The 19,566-nt window shown below is 33.4% G+C and overlaps 1 protein-coding gene across 2 annotated transcripts; it reads right to left on the bottom strand.

Moving 5' to 3' along the window:
- Positions 1–721: 721 nt before the first annotated feature.
- On the bottom strand, positions 722–18,222 carry LOC129222640 (CDGSH iron-sulfur domain-containing protein 1-like). 2 transcript variants are annotated; one of them, XM_054857171.1, is made up of 3 exons: positions 18,064–18,222; positions 14,405–14,610; positions 722–1,014 (listed from the first exon to the last, which is right to left on the bottom strand). In XM_054857171.1, exons 1-3 carry the CDS (start codon positions 18,065–18,067, stop codon positions 925–927), a joined length of 300 nt encoding a protein of 99 aa, XP_054713146.1. In that variant the 5' UTR covers positions 18,068–18,222; the 3' UTR covers positions 722–924. The 2 variants fall into 2 exon arrangements, with proteins under 2 accessions (XP_054713146.1, XP_054713145.1); XM_054857170.1 differs by lacking the exon at positions 18,064–18,222 and adding an exon at positions 17,893–18,025.
- Between the last annotated feature and the right edge of the window lie 1,344 nt (positions 18,223–19,566).

Raw genomic sequence — 19,566 nt, 5'->3', positions numbered from 1 at the left:
GGATTGCATACTGGCCATTCCCAAGCGGTAATTCTGTAAGAAACATGGCGTGACTTACAGAATTACCGCTTGGAAACGACCAATATGCAGCGAGATTGGGGAAAAAAAAAACCCATGTGATCTCGCTAACCATACGTAGAGAGGGGGGGGGGGGTGCGAGCGATGCAATCCGGACGACCCCGGCGTTTCGGTGCGCCAGTAGATAATGCCACGGTGCGACTGTTCCTACTTTCTGAACGTATAAATAACGATAGTGTTCAATGTCCTTTATTTGCTTTGTCAAAGGCCTTTAATTAAATGCGTAAAAACTCTTTCGGAACATTGGCTTAAGCTACTAACTGAGAGGTGATCAACGAGTCGATAGGAGTGCTGTCACTTTCGGCACGACCGACTAGGGAACCAAACAGGGTGGTCGACAGCTCCCCCCCCCCCCCCTTTAAAAAAAAAAAAAAAAAGCAACCAATGTCGTCCTAGCGGTGAAGCTTCTGATTTGTGGCTGGTTAAATTATTCGATCGCACGCCGAAATTACTTTTCAGGATTTGACCTTTAATTAGCAATTCTAGAGCTTAAATACGCCACCTTGCGGTTGTTGCAACGAAATGTGCGACATTTCTTTCCCTTCTGCAAACCGAGGTTAATGAAAAATTAAAATACTAAAAAACAATGTTCATAAAGTTTAGTATCTTTATTTACAACATCCTTGTCACAAAAAAGCAAAACAAAGAGTAACAAAATATTTTATTAAAAAACATGAAAATATTCCATCAATACATATAGATGTATAATAATTCAATTATGAGTTGCAGAGCATTAGGGGGGAACATGGCCAACACCAAAGGAAGGTCAAACATCTGCAATGCTCTAGATCATTTTACCTATTAAAACTAAAGCAGCCCAAGATCCATTTATATGAATAAGTATTTTTATTGCTCCTTCTGTTTAATAATCAACGGTCCAACGTTGTCTCCAGTATCTTCATTGTGCTTGTTGTGACTTCCATCACAATATGGGAACTAGAAGAAAGAAAAAGTGTGTCATATATATATATATATATATATAATGACAATTTTATCATTTTAAAGTAATAAAAATTATTTGTGACTTACAACAAAATAATACACTATAAACAGTGGCGGCTTGTGCCTTAAAAAAAGTGAGGGTGCCAAATCATGGGTGCACTCGCCTCCTGCCCCCCCCCCCCCCCCCAGTTTTTGAAAAAGAAAAGAATTTTTTAAAATATTTTTTAATATTAAAACTATTTAAACATAATTATTTGTGTTAAATAAATAAAATTTAATTCATTTTAAACACAGGACAAGCTACAAATTACTTAAACTACAAAGTAAATCACCAAAGATATTAATGTCATGTTGATGACTGTTATTGCCGGCAGGGTGATGCACTTTCACTCCTTGACTTTCAAAATAAAATTTAATTAATCAAATAGGAAAAAGCTACAAAATACATCACGAATATTATTAACTAGTGGTACCCGCACGGCTTTGCCCGTAGTAGAAAATTAAAAGGTCATTTGGTTCACCTGCATTATATTTAAAAATAACATATTGTTACGAATTCTGTAAATAGTAATTATTGTAGTAACATAACCTGTAAATAGTTTCCCGTAATGAATATACAACCCCTTAACATATGGCTAAAGTATACAACCCCCTATTCTTTTTTTTTTATTTCATTCACTGATTTTATCAATGAAAGTGTAGTTGTAGAACGTTGTAGCCTTTTCTGGAATATTTGAGAGATTTCTTTCGGTGTATATAAGCCGTTAGCGATGGATAAACAGTTTAGTTTCGATTGAGAATTCGTTAGTGTATTGGCTCTGTTTATAGCGAGGCATTTCGCTGTGTTGTTTTCGTATTTGGAAGTAAATACGTGTGTAAACGTTGAGTTTACGGTGTTGTGTGATAATTGCTTAATTGCTGATGAATAATTTAGCAGTTGTTAACGATTTCTCCTGTACATAGTGTAAATAAAGCTCCTGTGTTTTTATCAAGAACTGTGTCTTCATTTCAAGAAAGTGGAAGTCGCACCGAATCCGTTACAATATGATGAATTTCTCGCCAATTTGCTATGTTCATTTGCTCGCCCATGATCACGTATGGTAGTTTGCTCGTTCACGTTATGGCAATTTGCTAGTCCGCGTTATGATAAGTTGTTCATCCTCGTTATGATAATTTGCTCTGTAAAATGTTTTTAAAATTGGAATAGAAACAGAACAAAATCGAATTTTCCAAAAATCGTAGCCCCATGCTACGAACTAATTTTGTGCCAAATTTCACGAAAATCAGTCGAAAGGTCTAGGCGCTATACGCGTAACAGAGATCCTAAGTCCAGACACACAGACTTACAGCTTTATTATTAGTAAAGATCTCATTACTATGTCCATCATGCTTTCTGGCGCTGCAATGCGCCTCTTACAATGCAACCCCTTACCGGTGCTGCAAGGGAGACACTTTCACCTTCTGGCTTCTCAAAATAAATAAATACATTTTAAAAAACAATATTAATCTAATATTTTCAATAGAAATATTATTTTTAATCTTTTAATAACTAATTATTTTGAATGAGTAAAGTTAATTTTATTTCAAGCAAGGCCAAATTACAAAAGTGCAAAAATATTTTGATCACAAAAATATGTAAAAATTATAAATTAATTAACTATAACAAAGATGAAAATTATATCTCAGTATTTACTTTAAAATAAATAAATTAAAAATAGATAAACTAAATTTAAAAAAAATTAAAAATAAATTAAAAACTAGTAAATAAATTTCTTTACTAATTTACATGCGGGTGTACCCCACAGATGTCAGATGTAAGAACAGTAAGTAGGGGACAGGCTTTTAGGAGTGAGAGGGGGGGGGGGATATTTTTAAGATTGAGTGCAATTGCTGATTATGGTGTATTTTCCATGATTTTATAGCTTCCGGAAGATTCCTCTCAGTATGTTTATGGGTGAGCACAATTTTAGAGGAACTCAATCTAAGAGAGTAAAGCAATGTAAAGTATATAGATCGACATTGATAGGAACAGGTGCTAATTAGTTTCTTACTTGAGTTTGCAATAAGAGAAACGGTGTAATCGAACAATTTTCTTGTTAAATGTGGCTACTTTATCTTAAAAAGGAATGCAAGGAACTGTGGAGCAAAACTTGTTTTTCAATGCCATACCAGCCAATGAGGAAATCTGAATGAGTAAGCCTCATGGCCTACCTCCAAAACAAAAACATCCAAACCAAATCAGAACGATAACAATTTTTGCATTTGCTGCCACATGATTTTCTGTTTGCTCTTTATTTCACATGTTTTGTTATTATTTTCGGTAAAAATAATGCCTTGTTTTGTAAAATACTGTTATTAGTCAGAATACGGGACTTTTAAGCCATCCTGTATCAGGGTTGGCTTTCTACCGGCAGAAACTAGTTTTTGCCGTGCCAGTGGCAGAAACTGGTTATAACCGGTAAAAACCGGCAGAAACTCAAAAATGTCTTTAATAAGTTAAGTAATTAGTAAATGATATTTGTTTTAGTAAACTAAAAAATTAAACATCATTTCATCATTTTATAAAAAAAAATCCCATGCTAGGGCCCTTGATTTAGTTCAGAAAGGGAACTTTCCAATTGCAGAGGCTCGTAGTATTTGGATTAATTTAATAAAGGATAAAAAATCATACAGGGATGCTTAGGAAACAGGAGTGACATACAGAATTAAAGGGGCATAACTGACTAATTTGCTCACTTATAAGCTTCCTCTAAATTGTTTGTGATTGAAATTATCATGTCATGTGCTTCAAGAAGAAAGTGCCAGAATTTTACTTGCCCAAATTTTGTACCTAATGTCACAGCTTTTCAAAACAAATTGGCCCCATTTCTCAAAACTTATTTTTCAAGTCAAATTTTTACCACAACCCCAGTTTAATACACAGTGGACCAGTTATACAATAGATGAAAGTTTCACGAACATTGCTTGCTCCTTGATGCATTGTCTGCTACCTCTTCTGTTTTAAGAATATTCTAAAATTTCTCATTCGTGTGTTGTGAATTGAGAACCTGACTTTTGAAACCACCTTTTCTAAGAGGCCATTGCAGGGTCCAAACAATGTAACATTTGATTTTGAATTGTGATAATTTTGTAATAAAATTACAGTACTTTGGTTAACAATTAATTATTTTTTCCATGCATTTTCAGTTGTATACCAAGAATTAATTTTTTATTTTGTGAGTTTTTGCCAGTTTCAGCCATAAAGTGGCAGAAAGTGGTTTTTGCCATGCCGGTTTTAACCGGTTTCTACCAGTGGTTTTAACCGCCTCGGCAGAAACTTGCCAACCCAGTCCTGTATAGATGTTCCCTGAGACCCGGGACAATTTTTCAAAATACGTCTGTCCCTTGAAATCCGGGACGTCTTGCAACCCTGGTGTACCCTTTTGCATATGAATCTGCCGGTGCCCTTGGGTCAGATTCAGAATTTGTATGCAGACAATTAAAAAATATATCAAACTCTTTTTATTTTCTTCATATTATTGATAACTAGTCACATTTTCTTTAAAACTACATGAGCAGTAATTTAAAACGAGTAATAATTTCTGCATAACAATGGGAAGACATTTTTTGAATTAAAAAAAAATCTTGTAACGATACATGCACACACGTACAAACAACACAACACATAACAGTGGCGCAACATGAAAATAATTTTTAAATGGGAAAGGATGGGGGGGGGGGGGGGTGACCACAATAGCAAAAAAAATCTCATCAATTTGATTGATTTGATTTGCTCATCAAATCTCTGTTTTGAAACTTTTAGTTTTTAAAACGTATTTTTAAACGGTCTTTGGTGATGTTAGGGGGAAAGAACGGTACAGGGGACTCTGTCTCTATTTTTTTGAAATTGCAGTTCCCAAAACGCAATTGTAGACGAACATTGAAGATTTCTACGGGAAGGGTTCTTTAGCTCTCCCCTAGATTTTTTTTTTTTCAAAATTGAAGCCCTAAAATTGGCTTGAAGAAAAAAAAATCTTTGTATAATGTGTGGATAATATGATTAAAAAATGAATTTTGATTTAACATACAACTTTAGCAACTAAATTAAAAACGTGAAGAAGTTTTTACTTTTAAGGTACATTCGAAACTAATATAAAAATATTCTAAAAAATAATGATTTCTTCTCTAAATTGTCATTTTAGTATGCTAATTACTTGAAGATAGAGAGAGAGAGAAAGGAGCAAACGGTCTAATCTTGTGCACATGAAGGCTTCTTCCTTTAATGTATGTTGTTCATTTTACATAGCCTGAATTGTGTAAGAACATTCAAGCTATGTAAAATATACAACATACTGACAGGGTAACGGTCTCTGCGAATCCTGCTGTAAATATTGCAGTTCAATGCGTTGGTGTTGAGGAGGAAAAACGCAGATAATCCGTGACAGCCTATAATCCACACCTCATCAGTTTTACTTTTATAACAGATAATCTGCGGGTGGTACGCGGGAAAATACGGCACAAATCTTTTTTTTAAATAATTTCGAAAGCACTTATGCATGAAAAAAAAAAGAAAAATAAATAAAAAGTATAAATTATTGCCTGAAATAAGTGAGAGGACCCAGGTCCTCTCTGGCCCCTTCCATATCATTTTTAAAAAGTTGCCTGTATCACCAAATGCTTTAATCTACGGCGGTATTTTTTTTCCTGACTGAAATAGACTACATACGAGGCAGTGAGAAGCAAAGGGATATAAGTGGCAAAATTAAAAATTTGGAGATAACCAGTAAAAATGGTAGGTGAACCTCTCCTCTGTCTTGGAGCAAGAGATGGTGCTAGTAGCCCTGTTAGTTTCTGCTATACAGCATGATTTCAAAAAAAATTTCAATCAAAGCCTGCCTAAGATGTTATCTTAATATGCGTTTTACTCAAAACTTCCACTTACATCCCTTTGCTTCTCACTGCCTCATAAGGTACTACATAGTTAAAATAATACCAGATAGGTGGAGCCAAAAACAGAGAAAATATTTCACCTTTTCACTTTGCCCTATGTTCCCCTACTAGCTTTTTACTCGCAGCTTCGCTGGCGTTGATGTAGATTTTGTCGATCGATGCAGGTTAATGGCCAACACAGACAGAGGTCAAATAGTCAAGAAAAAAAACTACGTAATACAAATCAGAAAAATTGTATAGGAGTTAGAGATGAAATGGGCCCGAAGCGGGCTCGGGCTCTAGAACCCAAAATAAGTTTCATGCTCCGGCAGGCTCGAACTCAAGCAAAGGTATTCAATCGTCGACCGCCAAACAAATTCAAAGCAAATAAACACTTTTCTACTGTGAGAAAATGAAAGGAACATTTAAACCAAGTTCAATCAATGTGAAAATTAAACCAAAAAAAAAAAAAAAATTTAATTTGAATTTTGTCATCTTGAATTCAAATTATGTTTTTCGCAATCACGAGTGTGTGTGTATATGTAAGCGTGTGTGTTTGTGTGTGGAGGGTATGTGTGTGTGGGTAGTTGTGTGTATGTGTGTGGGGGGTATGTGTATGTGTGTGTAGGCATATGTGTTTGTGTCTGTGTGCAGGCATGAGTGTGTGGGTAGTTGTGTGTATGTGTTTGTGTGTAGGTGTATGTATGTGTGTAGGTGTATGTCTGTGTGTAGGTGTATATATGTACGTGTGTGTAGGTGCGTGTAAGTGTAGGATATTGACGAAACCTGGTGACGGTTTTCGCTATAGGAGCAGCATCGTGAGGACCCGGTCGACGGTGATGGTTGCCGAGAGTGGGGGTGGGAAAATAAAATCAAAGGACATCAAAACAGTCAAGTGAGAGCAATAAGCAATCGTGATTCCTCAAAAAAAAACCCAGAAAATAAATTAACACTTATTAATAGTTTTTTTTGCGATTACTATTGCAACATGTCATACAGTAATGCATTTGAAGTGGAGCATTTTGAGAAAATTTAGAAACTTCTGTTAATGAAGAACATTTGACATAACATTTTTTATTAACAGAGAAATCATATCAGACTGTAGAAGGCTTAGTTTTTGATACAAGAAAGTTTCCATCGGGGGCTCGGATTTTGGTCCGAGACAATATCACCCGGACTTGAGCAGGTTTGGTTACAAGTTTTCGGGCCCGGGCTTTCAAAAATGAGCCCGAACTCATCTCTAATAGGAGTAAAAAAGAAGTTTGCATGGGCAATTCTTAAAAAAAAAAAAAAATCCATTTGAATAAGGTCAACAGTTTTTTATTGTAGTCAACCTTTCCCTTAAACCCCGATCTTTGTCAGATGGTGCTCACCACTACGCCGGCTATGCAAATTGCTGCATAACTTTTTTGCCCGAGTAAGGAACGGAGATCACGTGCTTCATCTCATCCTGAATAAATAAGGAGGAATACACCTAAAATTGCAAAGGTAGCACTCCCAACATCACATCAGCAGTCACTACAAATCCTAATTTGAATTTAAACCCTAAAATGACCTTTTAGAGTGAGAATATCAAACTTTTAAAATAACCATCAAAAAGAAGTCAACAGTTTCTAAGTCAGTAAATAGCGTCAACGGTCCCGTTCAAAACATATCAGAGTTAAACTCCTGATAAAATCAGAGTAAGCAGAGCAGTTTCTAAAAATTTCCATTTAAATGAAAACAATACAGTACAACCTCGATGTCTCAAATCTCTCGGGACGGGAAAAAATTTCGAGATATCAAGTTATCAAGGTTTTTAAAAAATTACACTAGTAACTCTCACATTTACACACGTACGCTATATGCATTTATATATGTACTATGGGACCACTTTGAATTATGAATGATCAATAAAGTAGTCTTCAATATTTCACTAGATTTGAAATTTTCTAACTTTCGAAAGTGCAAAGGATGAGATTTTGAAATGAACAACAATTTCAACTTGGTTTTTTTCACCTAAAAATTTAAAAATAATTTTATCTTTTCCCAGTAACCTCACATTCAAAAAGTTCACAGCAGTCATTTTGTAGGAGTTAAAAAAGCTGAAATGGAAATGAGGAACGCATTTTCCGCTTTCGCTTGAAAACTGGCGAACGAAAAATCGAACCCCTTTCCTCAAAATGAACAACATGTTCGAGAGAAATGCACAAAGATTCTAAACTCTGGGGAAAACCCAGCACGCCTTTCATACCAACACTCCCCTATTATCTTGCCCCAATCCCTCAATTCACAAAATTTCCAAGGAAAGGGATGAAAAACGTTAAGCAATTCTCCATGGAACTAGGTTTTACTACAAAAATTGCCAAAGCAAAACGACAGTTGAAACTTGCTTCTGTGCAAAAATTTCGACATATCAAGGGTTTCGAAAAATAAATTTCGAGATAACTATGGAAAATACATAGGAGTTTTTATAGAAAATTCTGGGGAAAACTTTTGTTGCGAGACATCAAGGGTTTCGAGATATCAAGGTTTGACTGTACATAAAACTTTTCATTGGAGAAAGAAAACCTTCCTTAATATCCTCATTAAAATAACGACATCAGCCTTTTCAAATAACAATGACCTCTCTCGAAAATATCATCAGGAATAGTTATAAAAATCTTTACCAGAAAAGTTCTAATAGATAAATTAAAAACCCTTCAAAATAAGAACAATGTTCCCCATTGTCACCATTAGACTAAGGACATTAGTCTCACAATATCCTTATTAGCATCATTATTCTATAAAAACACACATAAACACACAAAAAAATAAAATAAAAATAAATGTTTCACAAAAATTTAATTTAATTCAACAATGCCCTAAACAGGTCGCTTGGCGAGACTGGAGACAAAAAACGGACTTAGCGGACTAACGTACATTTTAAATGATTTTTTAAATGTTATTTGAATGTTCTGTTTTATTTATTTGGCAGATTGTTTTAAACTTTAATACAGTATTTCATGTTCTTTCTACAATAATTTATTTTGATTTTTTTTTTTTTTTGCCCTTTTAATGCAACTTTTAAAAATGGCCAGGGTGCCAAAATTTTCAAATTTTTCGTCACGAACTTGTTATCCTAACGCTGCCCTCTAAATAAATAAAAAATGTCATTATATTGTAAATGTCAAACTTTCATTAAAAGCAACTAAGTACTCCGAAACCAGATATCAACACCTCCTACATAGATATATGCTGGTCTTCGCCAAAGGACCACTTTACCGTGCATTCGCCCGAAACTTGCTAAGTTCATGATACAGCGTAAAATATTTGCATATTCAAATTCATAAGGTATACAACTTTTAAAAAGAGCAAATATTCAGCACGTATTTGGGTTCTTGGCAAAAATAAATCTTTTGTTTGATTTTTTGACGGCAACTGAAGAGGGGGGGGGGAGGGGGTATTGGCTTTCTATACTTTGTTACCAGAATATTTTATATTATATCGAAAGTTTCAAGTTTGACCGTTTGGAATCCCTTGAAAGTTTCAAAAAATCTTTAGCATGTTCCAAAGTTTTTCTGGGCATTTAATTCGACAGTTGAGACTTGAGTTGGGAAATTTCGGAAAATGATCGGTTTTTCATACATCAACATAGCAGTATAACATTAGTAGTCTTTGGCGTCAAAACACTTTGCAATAACTGGAAAAATTGCCAAGAGTATTAGCCCCGAAGTTCAGGCTTGGCTGAGTAATACGTAATGTCCAAGAAGTAAAAAAAGGCGTTGATGTTGATATATATGTTTATACTTTTTTAAAAAAAGTTTAATTAAATTGAAGACCTTCCTTTCTTTAAAACGTCGAAACTGCAGGCATGTACTAGTCTATTAGAGAAATTCCAGTCAAATTATTTTTTATCTGGAGCAAGACTAACCTATGTATTTTTTTTTTTTTTTTTGCTATTTTCAGTTTCTAAAATGGCTGTGATTCAATGCAAAATTACATTACATCTAATGCACATACTGTAATGAATTAGAGATAAAAACAGTTTGAACCACTCGTGGATTTAATTCTAAAAACAATTATTCATGCATTTGTTTTAAGCAAAATGTATCATTTTGGCGACAAAATGACTACCTGTCTTGGCGAAAACACAATATAACTCTCCAAAACAAGATAAGTCTTGTTTTATACTCCTAGTATGAAAATATTTCTCATTGTTTTGGTGAAAACACTTGGCAAGAAAATCAAAAAATACAAGATAAGCCTCATTTCAGGTTATGATATCAACTTAAAATGCCGAATTAGGAGGTGTTCGAACAACCCCCCTCGAACTTTGGGTAAAGTTCACTTTGCGCAGCTTTTTAAGAGCTTCAACATGCTGCAAAAATGGTACAAATATGACTCTTTTTCGATGAGGTATTCACAAATTTATGATTTTCTTTAAAATTGGAAGAAAAATCATGGAATACTTTTCTTCTAAATGAAAGGTACCCTATGTTCACCCTGGCACCCATGACAACGTGTATACGAAATTTCAGTATAATTGGTTGGGTAGTTAAGGCATGAAAAGGTAACAAAACAAAGTCATTTTTGTATATATAATATTTGAGGATTAAGATACATTCGTGCCTGTTGATACAGAAGTTGAAGGAACCAGACAAAATTTCTGTTATAGCTGTAATTCTACAAAAAAAAGCTTAATAAAAGTTACAAAACTGTGAAGAAGAATTTAAGCTATTATGTTATACCTTTAATTCTGCTATGTACAACTGTGCTGTAAAGGGGTGCAATTGTAGACATTATTATACTATTACAACTTATATATATATTTAGTCAAAAAGCTGCTTCCATATCTCTCCTGTTTAATATCTCAACCTGTATTTAACAACAACAATTATATTTTCTCATTGCATAGTTGATTTTATACACGCCTATTTATTAATTGCCTCCACAATCAATATCTGTAGGAAAAAATTTTTTAAAGGGTCATTTCACGGTAATTTAGACATTTATGTAGAGTCCGTAACATGAACTTTTTTGGCCATAACTTTTTAATTTACTGTTTGATTAGCATATTATTTTATTTTGAGCTTTTCCTACCAACACACCAACTCAAATTAAAATAATTTAAAAATCAAACAATAAATTTAAAAGTTATGACAAAAAAAGCCCTAAACGAAAAATAAGGATAAATAATGAACAATATTATTACAACAAAAGCTAAAAAGTTACCAGAATATTTTTCTGTATTATTTTTTAAACCTATTATACAATGAAACTTTGGTAACTCGACAAGCGGATAACTCAACTACCCCAGTAACTCCATATTTTTCTTATGGCTCGCCCAGGGGTAATAGTGGATCCAAGTAACATCTCGAGCCATGACAGATTTAACATGTACCACCCACCATTAGCATTCATGGAGGATCGTTTACCAGCAGGCTTTAAACTGAGGTCCCCTTTTTGTTACGAATTCAATGCCTTACTACAGAGGTTCCCAAACTTCAGACCTCCGCGGACCCCCTCCGAAAAAAATTACAAACTTCGCGGACCCCCTCTCCCCCTGCACGCACGCAAAAAAAAAGGGGGGGGGGAATTGACACAGTTAAATATTTCTTTTTTTTCCAAACATATATTTACGCTTTTTTCCCTTTGAATTAATTTTTTTCATTATATATTCTGTTTATTTTTCAGAGCTCTTCATTCTTCCATTATTATTTTGAGCAATGGAAGTAAAATTCTATTTGAAATTCAGTTAAGAATAAAAATGTTTAATTTGAAGCATTTTATAGTTTTCTAACAAGATGAACTTCGTCCTTTTCATGTACACAAAATTAGTTAATGTGTAGTGTGTTTACTTCCGAAAGTTCCGGGGGGGGGGGGGGGGGGTTGCTTTCTGCATGTGCACTTAAGTATTCTTCACAAATGTGCTTTCTTTTTTTAAATTAAAATATCATTACTCATTAATTAATCTGGGCTCCTGGAAGGGGCCCGAGCCCCCTCACTTTTTCAGACAATAATTTATAACTTTTTATTTATTTCTCCCTTTTTTTTTGTGCGCAAGTGCTTGAAATTAATAAAAATGGATTGTACTGTATTTTCTTGTTTATAATACGCGGATTATCGATTAAAAAAATGAAAAACTAATGAGGTGCAGATTATATGCTGCCGCGGATTATCTTTTTTTTTCTCTACACCAATGCATTAAACCTCAATATTTACAGCAGAATTCCCTCGAGACCGTTACCCTGCCTGTATGTTGTTTATTTTTCATAGCTTGAATGTTCTTCTTACTCGATTCAGGTAATGTAAACTAAACAATATACAGTAAAGAAAGAAACCTTCATTTGCACAAGATTGGACCGTTTAATCATTTCTTGACTCTTTGTCTTCTAGTAATTAGTGTACTGTAATGAAAATTCAGAGAAGAAATCATTATTTTGTAGATTATTTTTTGTATTAGTTTTGAATATGCCTTAAAAATTATTACTTTTTACATTTTTTAATTTAGTTGCTAAAATTATATGTTAAATCAAAACTTCATTTTTTTGCATCGTATTATACGCTGTCGCGGATTATATGAAGATTTCTTTTTTTTCGTCAGGTCGACTTTAGGACTTCAATTTTGGAAAAAGAAAAAAAAAATCCAGGGGAGAGCACCAGAACCCCTTCCCGTTAAAACCTTCATAGGTTGTCGATAATTGCGTTTTTGGAACTGCAATTTCGAAACATTGGGGGGGGGGGGGAGAGAGGAATTAATTTCTATTTATTTTTCAAAAAGAGAGAGAGATAAAAAACAAACGGGGAGAGTCCCGGAGCTCCATCTCTTAACCTAAAGTCAATAAATATGGCCTATAATCGCATTTCAGAGCTTCAATTCTACAAATTTCAGCGGAGTCCCCTGTACCATTCTTTCCCCTGACATCACCAAAGACTGTCTAAAATTGCATTTTTAAAGCTACAAGTTTCAAAATTGAGAGATTTGATGAGCAAATCAAATCAATCGAATTGATGAGATTCTTTTTCTTTTCCCTATTGTGCCTCCTCCTTCCCTTAAAAATTATTTTTTAGTTGCGCCACTGTTGTGTGTTGTATGTATGTTTGTGCATATAGTTTCGAGATTTTTTTTTTTAATTTATAAAATATCTTCCCATTGTTACACAGAAATTATTAGTTGTTTCAAATTGCTGCTCATGTAATTTTAAAGAAAATGTGACAATTATCAAAAATTTGAAGAAAATAAAAATAGTTTAAAAATTCTTTGTCAGCATAAAATTTCTGAATCTGGCCCATGGGCAGCGGCAGATATTTTTAGTTTTTTAAAATTTTGTTCATTTATTTTTATTTTATTTATTTTAAAGCGAATACTGTGATGCATTTTCATCTTTATTTAAGTTAATTAACTTATAATTTTTACATATTTCTCTGATCACAATATTTTTGCACTTATATAACTTGACCTTGCTTAAAATAATATTAATTTTACTCATTCAAAATAATAAGTTATTAAAAGATCAAAAATGATATAAATATTAAAAATATTGGATAAAAATTGCTTTCTAAAATTTATTTATTTATTTATTTTGAAAAGCCAGGGGGTGAAAGCAAGGAAGGTGAAAGTGCCCCCCTTATAGCCCTTTACCAGTGCTGCAAGGGAGGCATACTGCAGCTCAGGAAAGTGTACTGGACAAAAACGTGATATTAATAATTTTCGTGATATACTTTTCAGCTTTTCCCTATCTGATTAATTAAAATTTATTTTTGAAAGGCAGGGGGTGAAAGTGTACCACCCTGCTGGCAATCATGGATATAAACATGATATTAATATCTTTCGTGATTTACTTAGTAGTTTAAGTATTATGTAGCTCGTCCTGTGTTTAAAATGAATTTAATTCCATTTATTTAATACAAATAATTATTTCAAGAAAGTTTAAATATTGAAAAATTATGTTTAAAAATTTTAACTTTTTTTTTCAAAAACCAGGGGAGGGGGAATGCGAGTGCACCCATGATCTGGCCCCCTCACTTTTTTAAGGCACAAGCCGCCTGTTAACTCTAAACATATTTAACTTGTTGCAGGTACGGGACATTTGATTCAATGTCCTTGATTCTTACTTCATCATTATTTTGCTGAATTTAAACTAGAGAGACAATGCTAAACTTCAACAAAACTATTTATTAAAAACAAATTAAAAGCATGGTTAGTTTACATACGCGTGAAGAAAATGAAAACCAAGTCCTGACTACCACAACACTGGCAGTTTTATACATTAGGCAACACTGTTGCCACACCAAAAGTAAAGCCATTAGAAAAATCGAACAAGGTTAATTTACATAAACATTAAATAAACAACATTAGTAATTAAACATGAACACAAAACTTTGAGAATATTCTATTATTCAAATTCTCTATTTTCAGTTCCAACACCGCCACCGACTACTAACAATAAATTTTGATTCTTAGTTTTTTTTTAAACGAGTCTTACATCAAGCAAAAAGTTTCATATAATTTTACCTTTTCAGATTTCCAACACCTGCAGAAAACTGCTTTTTTCCCAACATCTTCAATGTCAACAGAATGAACTACTTTGTTGTTATCTTGTTGTATTTTCTTATTTACTCTTGAACCTTTCTTCTTCAGCACAAACAATGCATATAAAGCAGTACCAAGGGCAGCAGTTGTTAGAGCCCAAGGCAAGTACACCTGCACATTTTCATTCACTGGAAAAATACAAAAAATTTAAATAAAGTCTTAGAACAATTTATCTAAACACAGGTGAAAAATATGAAAGATAATACAGCATAACCTTTATTACCAAAGCCCCTAAAACTTGAACGTAGCTATTTTCCAATAATTTGGTAAAGGGGATACTTTTTCCGCATGCTAAAAATAAATTAAGTTGCACTTTTTGCATTGTTTACATTGGAAATATGAAGAAACAGACACAGGGCAAAACCCTCCTGTTTGGCAGCATTTTTTTTCTTTGATTATCACGACCCCAGACAACTCAAAGTTTCCCCCAAAAAGTTATAGATAAAGTGACTAGAAACGTACCAAATACTCAGTTACTACTCGATACTCGGCCAATTTGCTGAGTACCTAGTCGGTACTCAGCAAATACTGAGTAGTTGTTAAAAATTGAATATCGTACAAGGCAGATTTTACAATTAATAAAAAAGTGAAAGCATATAATATACTGCAATCATTTACGATTTAAAGTTTGAGAATAATGAAGTTTGTTATGCTTCATTAGAGTAAATCTTTATTTTAATGTCCCCAAAGTTAATAGAACTTATTTATCAAAAATGGGACAAAAAAGGTAAGTATAGAAAATATGAAATTTTTATATTATTAAATGGATTTTTGCTACAAACAAAAATTATTTATAAGAAATATAAAAATACCTTTGCTTAAAAAATAAAAGCAAATAAAACAAAGTTAAAACCACAAATGTGCACGAACACTGCAGGCACTTGTTTTGGCATTATTTTACAAGGAATGCCTTTTCAATGCACAAAATGTGAGCATAGATTTAAAGACATCCGACAAAAGTCGTTTTTTTTTTTTTTTGTCGCATGTCTTTACATTCATTAGCTCATATTATATGTGCTGAAAAAGACTCCTTGTAATGCAGAAACAAATGTCTACAACATTCCTACACATTTGCTTTTAAAAATTATATGTTTGGCGGACTAGAACTATAATTTGTTTTAATTCCAACTTGATTCTTCATACCTTTTATTTATTTGTTTATTTTTAAGTTTAAAAATAACTTTTTTGTAAAATATTTGGCACAAACAAAATCTTTCAAATAATGCATCATTAAATTTCAGCAGGATTTTTTTTTTTTTTAAACTTTTATATGGAAATGGAGGTCTATCTACTATTTCAATGAGTTCAAAATTCATCATGTTTGTGTCAGTGATTCTTCTTAAAACAGAATTGGTACTCCATACTCGGTCAAATAGTGAAACACCCCCCTGAGCCTTACTATAGCAAATCGAAACCCTGGTTGCTTAAATCACTCGCAATGGCTTACTACAGCCAATAGAATTCTTAGATTATACGTTAGCGCGCTGGAACCACCGGAAAATTCGAAAACTCTTGTTAAACTCATCATTTGTGTGTATGCACTAACATGGTTTGTTGTGAAAGCCCAAAGTCATGCAAAGATGGATATAGTCAGCTTCACCAGATGCTTGTCAGGACTGATACCTTACTCTTCAGGTACCAGCACAATATCTTAGTCTAAAACACAAAAAAAAAAAAAAAAAAAAAAACATTGACCCTGTCATTGATCACAATGCCTTCTTTGCTCATCCAAAAAATATTCTCATAGCGATGATAACGGATCATTGGTCACACGTACGTGAATTGGGCCTGCGACGGGTTATGAAAGCCAAAACTTCATAGCCCAAGCGGACCAATATGTAGTTTTAAAGTTCCTGAAAATTTTAACTTCGATGCTTTCGAATATTTCGACATGATTGATTGGGATGTATGCCATATCTCATCTCCCACAATCAAAGATATAACAGACTCTGAACACGGTTATCACGTCTCAACGGAGGCGACTCCAAACATAATCTTGCCCGAATTTGAGACAAAACGTGAATTTTCGTATTTCACTTTGTGAATATTTGCGATATTTTATTGTTTAGTAATTTGTGATATTTTTTGTTGTGCTTAAAGGGTCATTCCAGTGCCCCGGTTCAATATATCAGTTGGGTGTTAGGCCGGATGGGCGAGGGTTTTCCTTCATTTATGTTATTTTTTTTAATGGCTAATAAATTATTAATCTATTTTGAAGAAGTTTACATATCAACTTAATGCTATCATAAATGACAGCCAAACCTCCGGTACGTTGTATTATTTCTGCTTGTTAAACACGCATTAGAACCGATTCAACTTCCAGGAATCAGTCTTTCTCGCATTTTGATAAGTTAGTTATCATGCTCGAAACTGTGCGCTTTCTTTTTCTTTTTGCTGCCACAAACCTGTCGGTCTTTTTTTTTTTTTGTGCACCCTATGTTTTTCTTGAAACATTCAAGCCTGTGCAGAGCGTATCCTCTTTTTTTCCCCTGCCCTCAAACCTGTGCATCCTGTATCCCCCCCCCCCGAAAACTGTGTCCCTTCGGCTGATTTTTTTTAGAGTCAAGGTTAGCTCACTCTTAGGGGACCCAATCCCCCCCCCCCCCCCCCGTTTCCTGATCATAACACAATACTTCATCAACTAAGCAGCATTGCTCAAGATCAAACAATTCTTTTTTAATTTACAAAATATATTTTCTGGCCCAATGTATACAGAAAATAGCAATTTTATAAAGCTATATATTTGCGGTAGTATTTTGAAATAGTTCAGTCCTAAGTGAATTGATGCAAACTGGATTCGCTTGAGCTACCTTTAAAAAAATTTTTTGAATCACCCTAATTTCTACCTTGCTAACATTGACATCAACGCTAGGCATCCAGTATATAATGCTTAATGTTTGGAGAATGCACTATTAAAGACTCAATTAAATGCTTGCTTTTCTTGCTATTATCAACTATTATAAAAATTACATGAAGCAATGCACCATACTTACTTTATACCGTTGAAATGAATGAATATATTCTGTAAAACAACATATGATCAAAAAATGTAAGTTTTTTAGGCTTTTTAAAATAAACAAGTAAATTTGGGATTGCGATTTTTTTCTGTAAAATAAATTAGATAACTCAAAAATTGCTTTTGTCAATTTTTTAAGTCGATAATTATAAGTCATGCAGCCAACCCTCCATAATCACAAATCATAGCAAATACATAATTTCTTATTATTTGCAACAAGTTGCTTAGTTACTAATTGGAAAACTTATCATACTTTAACATAACACTTATCTTCAAAAGGAAAAGTATTTTAACATACAGACGACTCTCTACTCAAACCAAGGATTTTTGGTGTTTATTTTTTAAGGAAATTAGAAAATAGCAAAAAGGAAAAATATGAATAGAAATTTCTTACAGTAGGATGGGAGAAATAGTTCGGGCATTATGTTAATAACTCTAAAAACACTTGCACTGAAGATATAACTTTTTCCTGGGATACGCTTTAGTAAAAAGTAGAAAATGAAATCGAACCCGACAAAATTTGATTGTTAAAAGAATACAAAGAAAAGAACCTGAATAAACTTACACATGATAACAAGTTGCGTAAGAATCTAGTCCAAACTCGAGTTACTTGATTTCTTATTATTAAAGTCACGTTCACTGATAAATCAGCCAAAATCTTCTGTAGAGGACAAAAACAGAAAGTAAAGCCGAAAAAACAACTTTTACTTTTTTTTCAGAAGTGGAAGTGGCGAAGAAGTTGAGAGGTAAATATGTTCCTTTTGTACAACTGAAATAAAAAGAGTTAAATGGATGCTAATACGATCTTCGGCAGCTAATTATAATGCATTTCATCAGTTTTAAACTCTTCCACTTGTCGTCAATTAGTGAAATACTAATTAAATCTTGATTTAGGTACAGAGTAATGAGCTAAAACGTTAAATGATTTTTGACGATCAAAATTTTCGAAAACTTCCATTGGCATCACCGTTATGGATTTAAGAAAAAAAAAAATGAACGCAATTTAAAAGGCATGAGTAAATATTTTTATATGTAAATATTTGAAAAAATTTTCCTATGTGGTCAACATGGTGTGAAGTGTTTTTAAAGTTATCAAAGGTTCGTTGAAGAAATCAATAATTTCTGTTCCGAAAATTTTGGCCATATGATTTTATCAGAGTGATCGGAAAGTAATGCGGTTTGTTTCAAACAAATAAAATTTACATAATCTTGATTTTTAGTCAGTGTGTAATTATTCTCGTTATCAGCAATCTTTTGTCTTCTAGTATGCAAATTAAATTTACAATTCCAGATCGTTTCAATTCGACTCGTTTTCGAGTCATACATGTGCAAATGGCAATTTCGATATCGGTCAAAATTTCAATACCTTTTTGGTATCTCATTGCAATCGAAATGAAGAGAGATCAGGATCAGATAGTGCAGTGTCATCATATTTCAGAACTTTTCTTCTTGCCATTGCACTACTACCCGATACCTCCTTTCTCTAAATCCTCCAGAAATATCTTGAAAGACATACACTTTTTTTAATTGACTTTTTTATTCTTGAAAGTAAAGCATCATTCTATCATTTTTCACACCAACAATTTTTTCTTGAAATTTTATAATGATTACTTTCACACATCGTATGAAAATCAAATGTTTTTCAATCATGTTAATTGATCGGCAAAAACATAAACAGAGGTGCATCAAACTAAAATTTTTGGGAGGAGGAAAATTTTACCGAATGGTAAAACACGAGCTTACACGCATATCATACATACGTACATAACATTAAATGGGAAGGAACGTTAGGCATCATTAAAATTTTGTAAAAAAATTTGAGAAAAGGATATGTTGCAATATCTCCAAATTTTCCGAATCGTCTGCAAATTTTGCGGAGTAAGGAATTTTTCGGAAGCTTGCAATGAGTTCCCATCGGTACGCCATCGAATGTGAAACGTCATAATTCCTTAATAAACTTGACAGTTTAAATTTCGGGAGCACTTTTTGCATGTTTTTGCTTCTCTTATGGGGGAGGGGACGGCAGATTTCAAATCTGCCTAGGGGTGGCATGGAGCTAAATTCGGCC

Source organism: Uloborus diversus, chromosome 5, assembly GCF_026930045.1.
Source record: "Uloborus diversus isolate 005 chromosome 5, Udiv.v.3.1, whole genome shotgun sequence".
In the NCBI taxonomy this organism is placed as follows: domain Eukaryota; kingdom Metazoa; phylum Arthropoda; class Arachnida; order Araneae; family Uloboridae; genus Uloborus; species Uloborus diversus.
The sequence above is the reverse complement of the archived record's forward strand: the minus strand, read 5'-3'. Positions and strand labels throughout refer to the sequence as shown.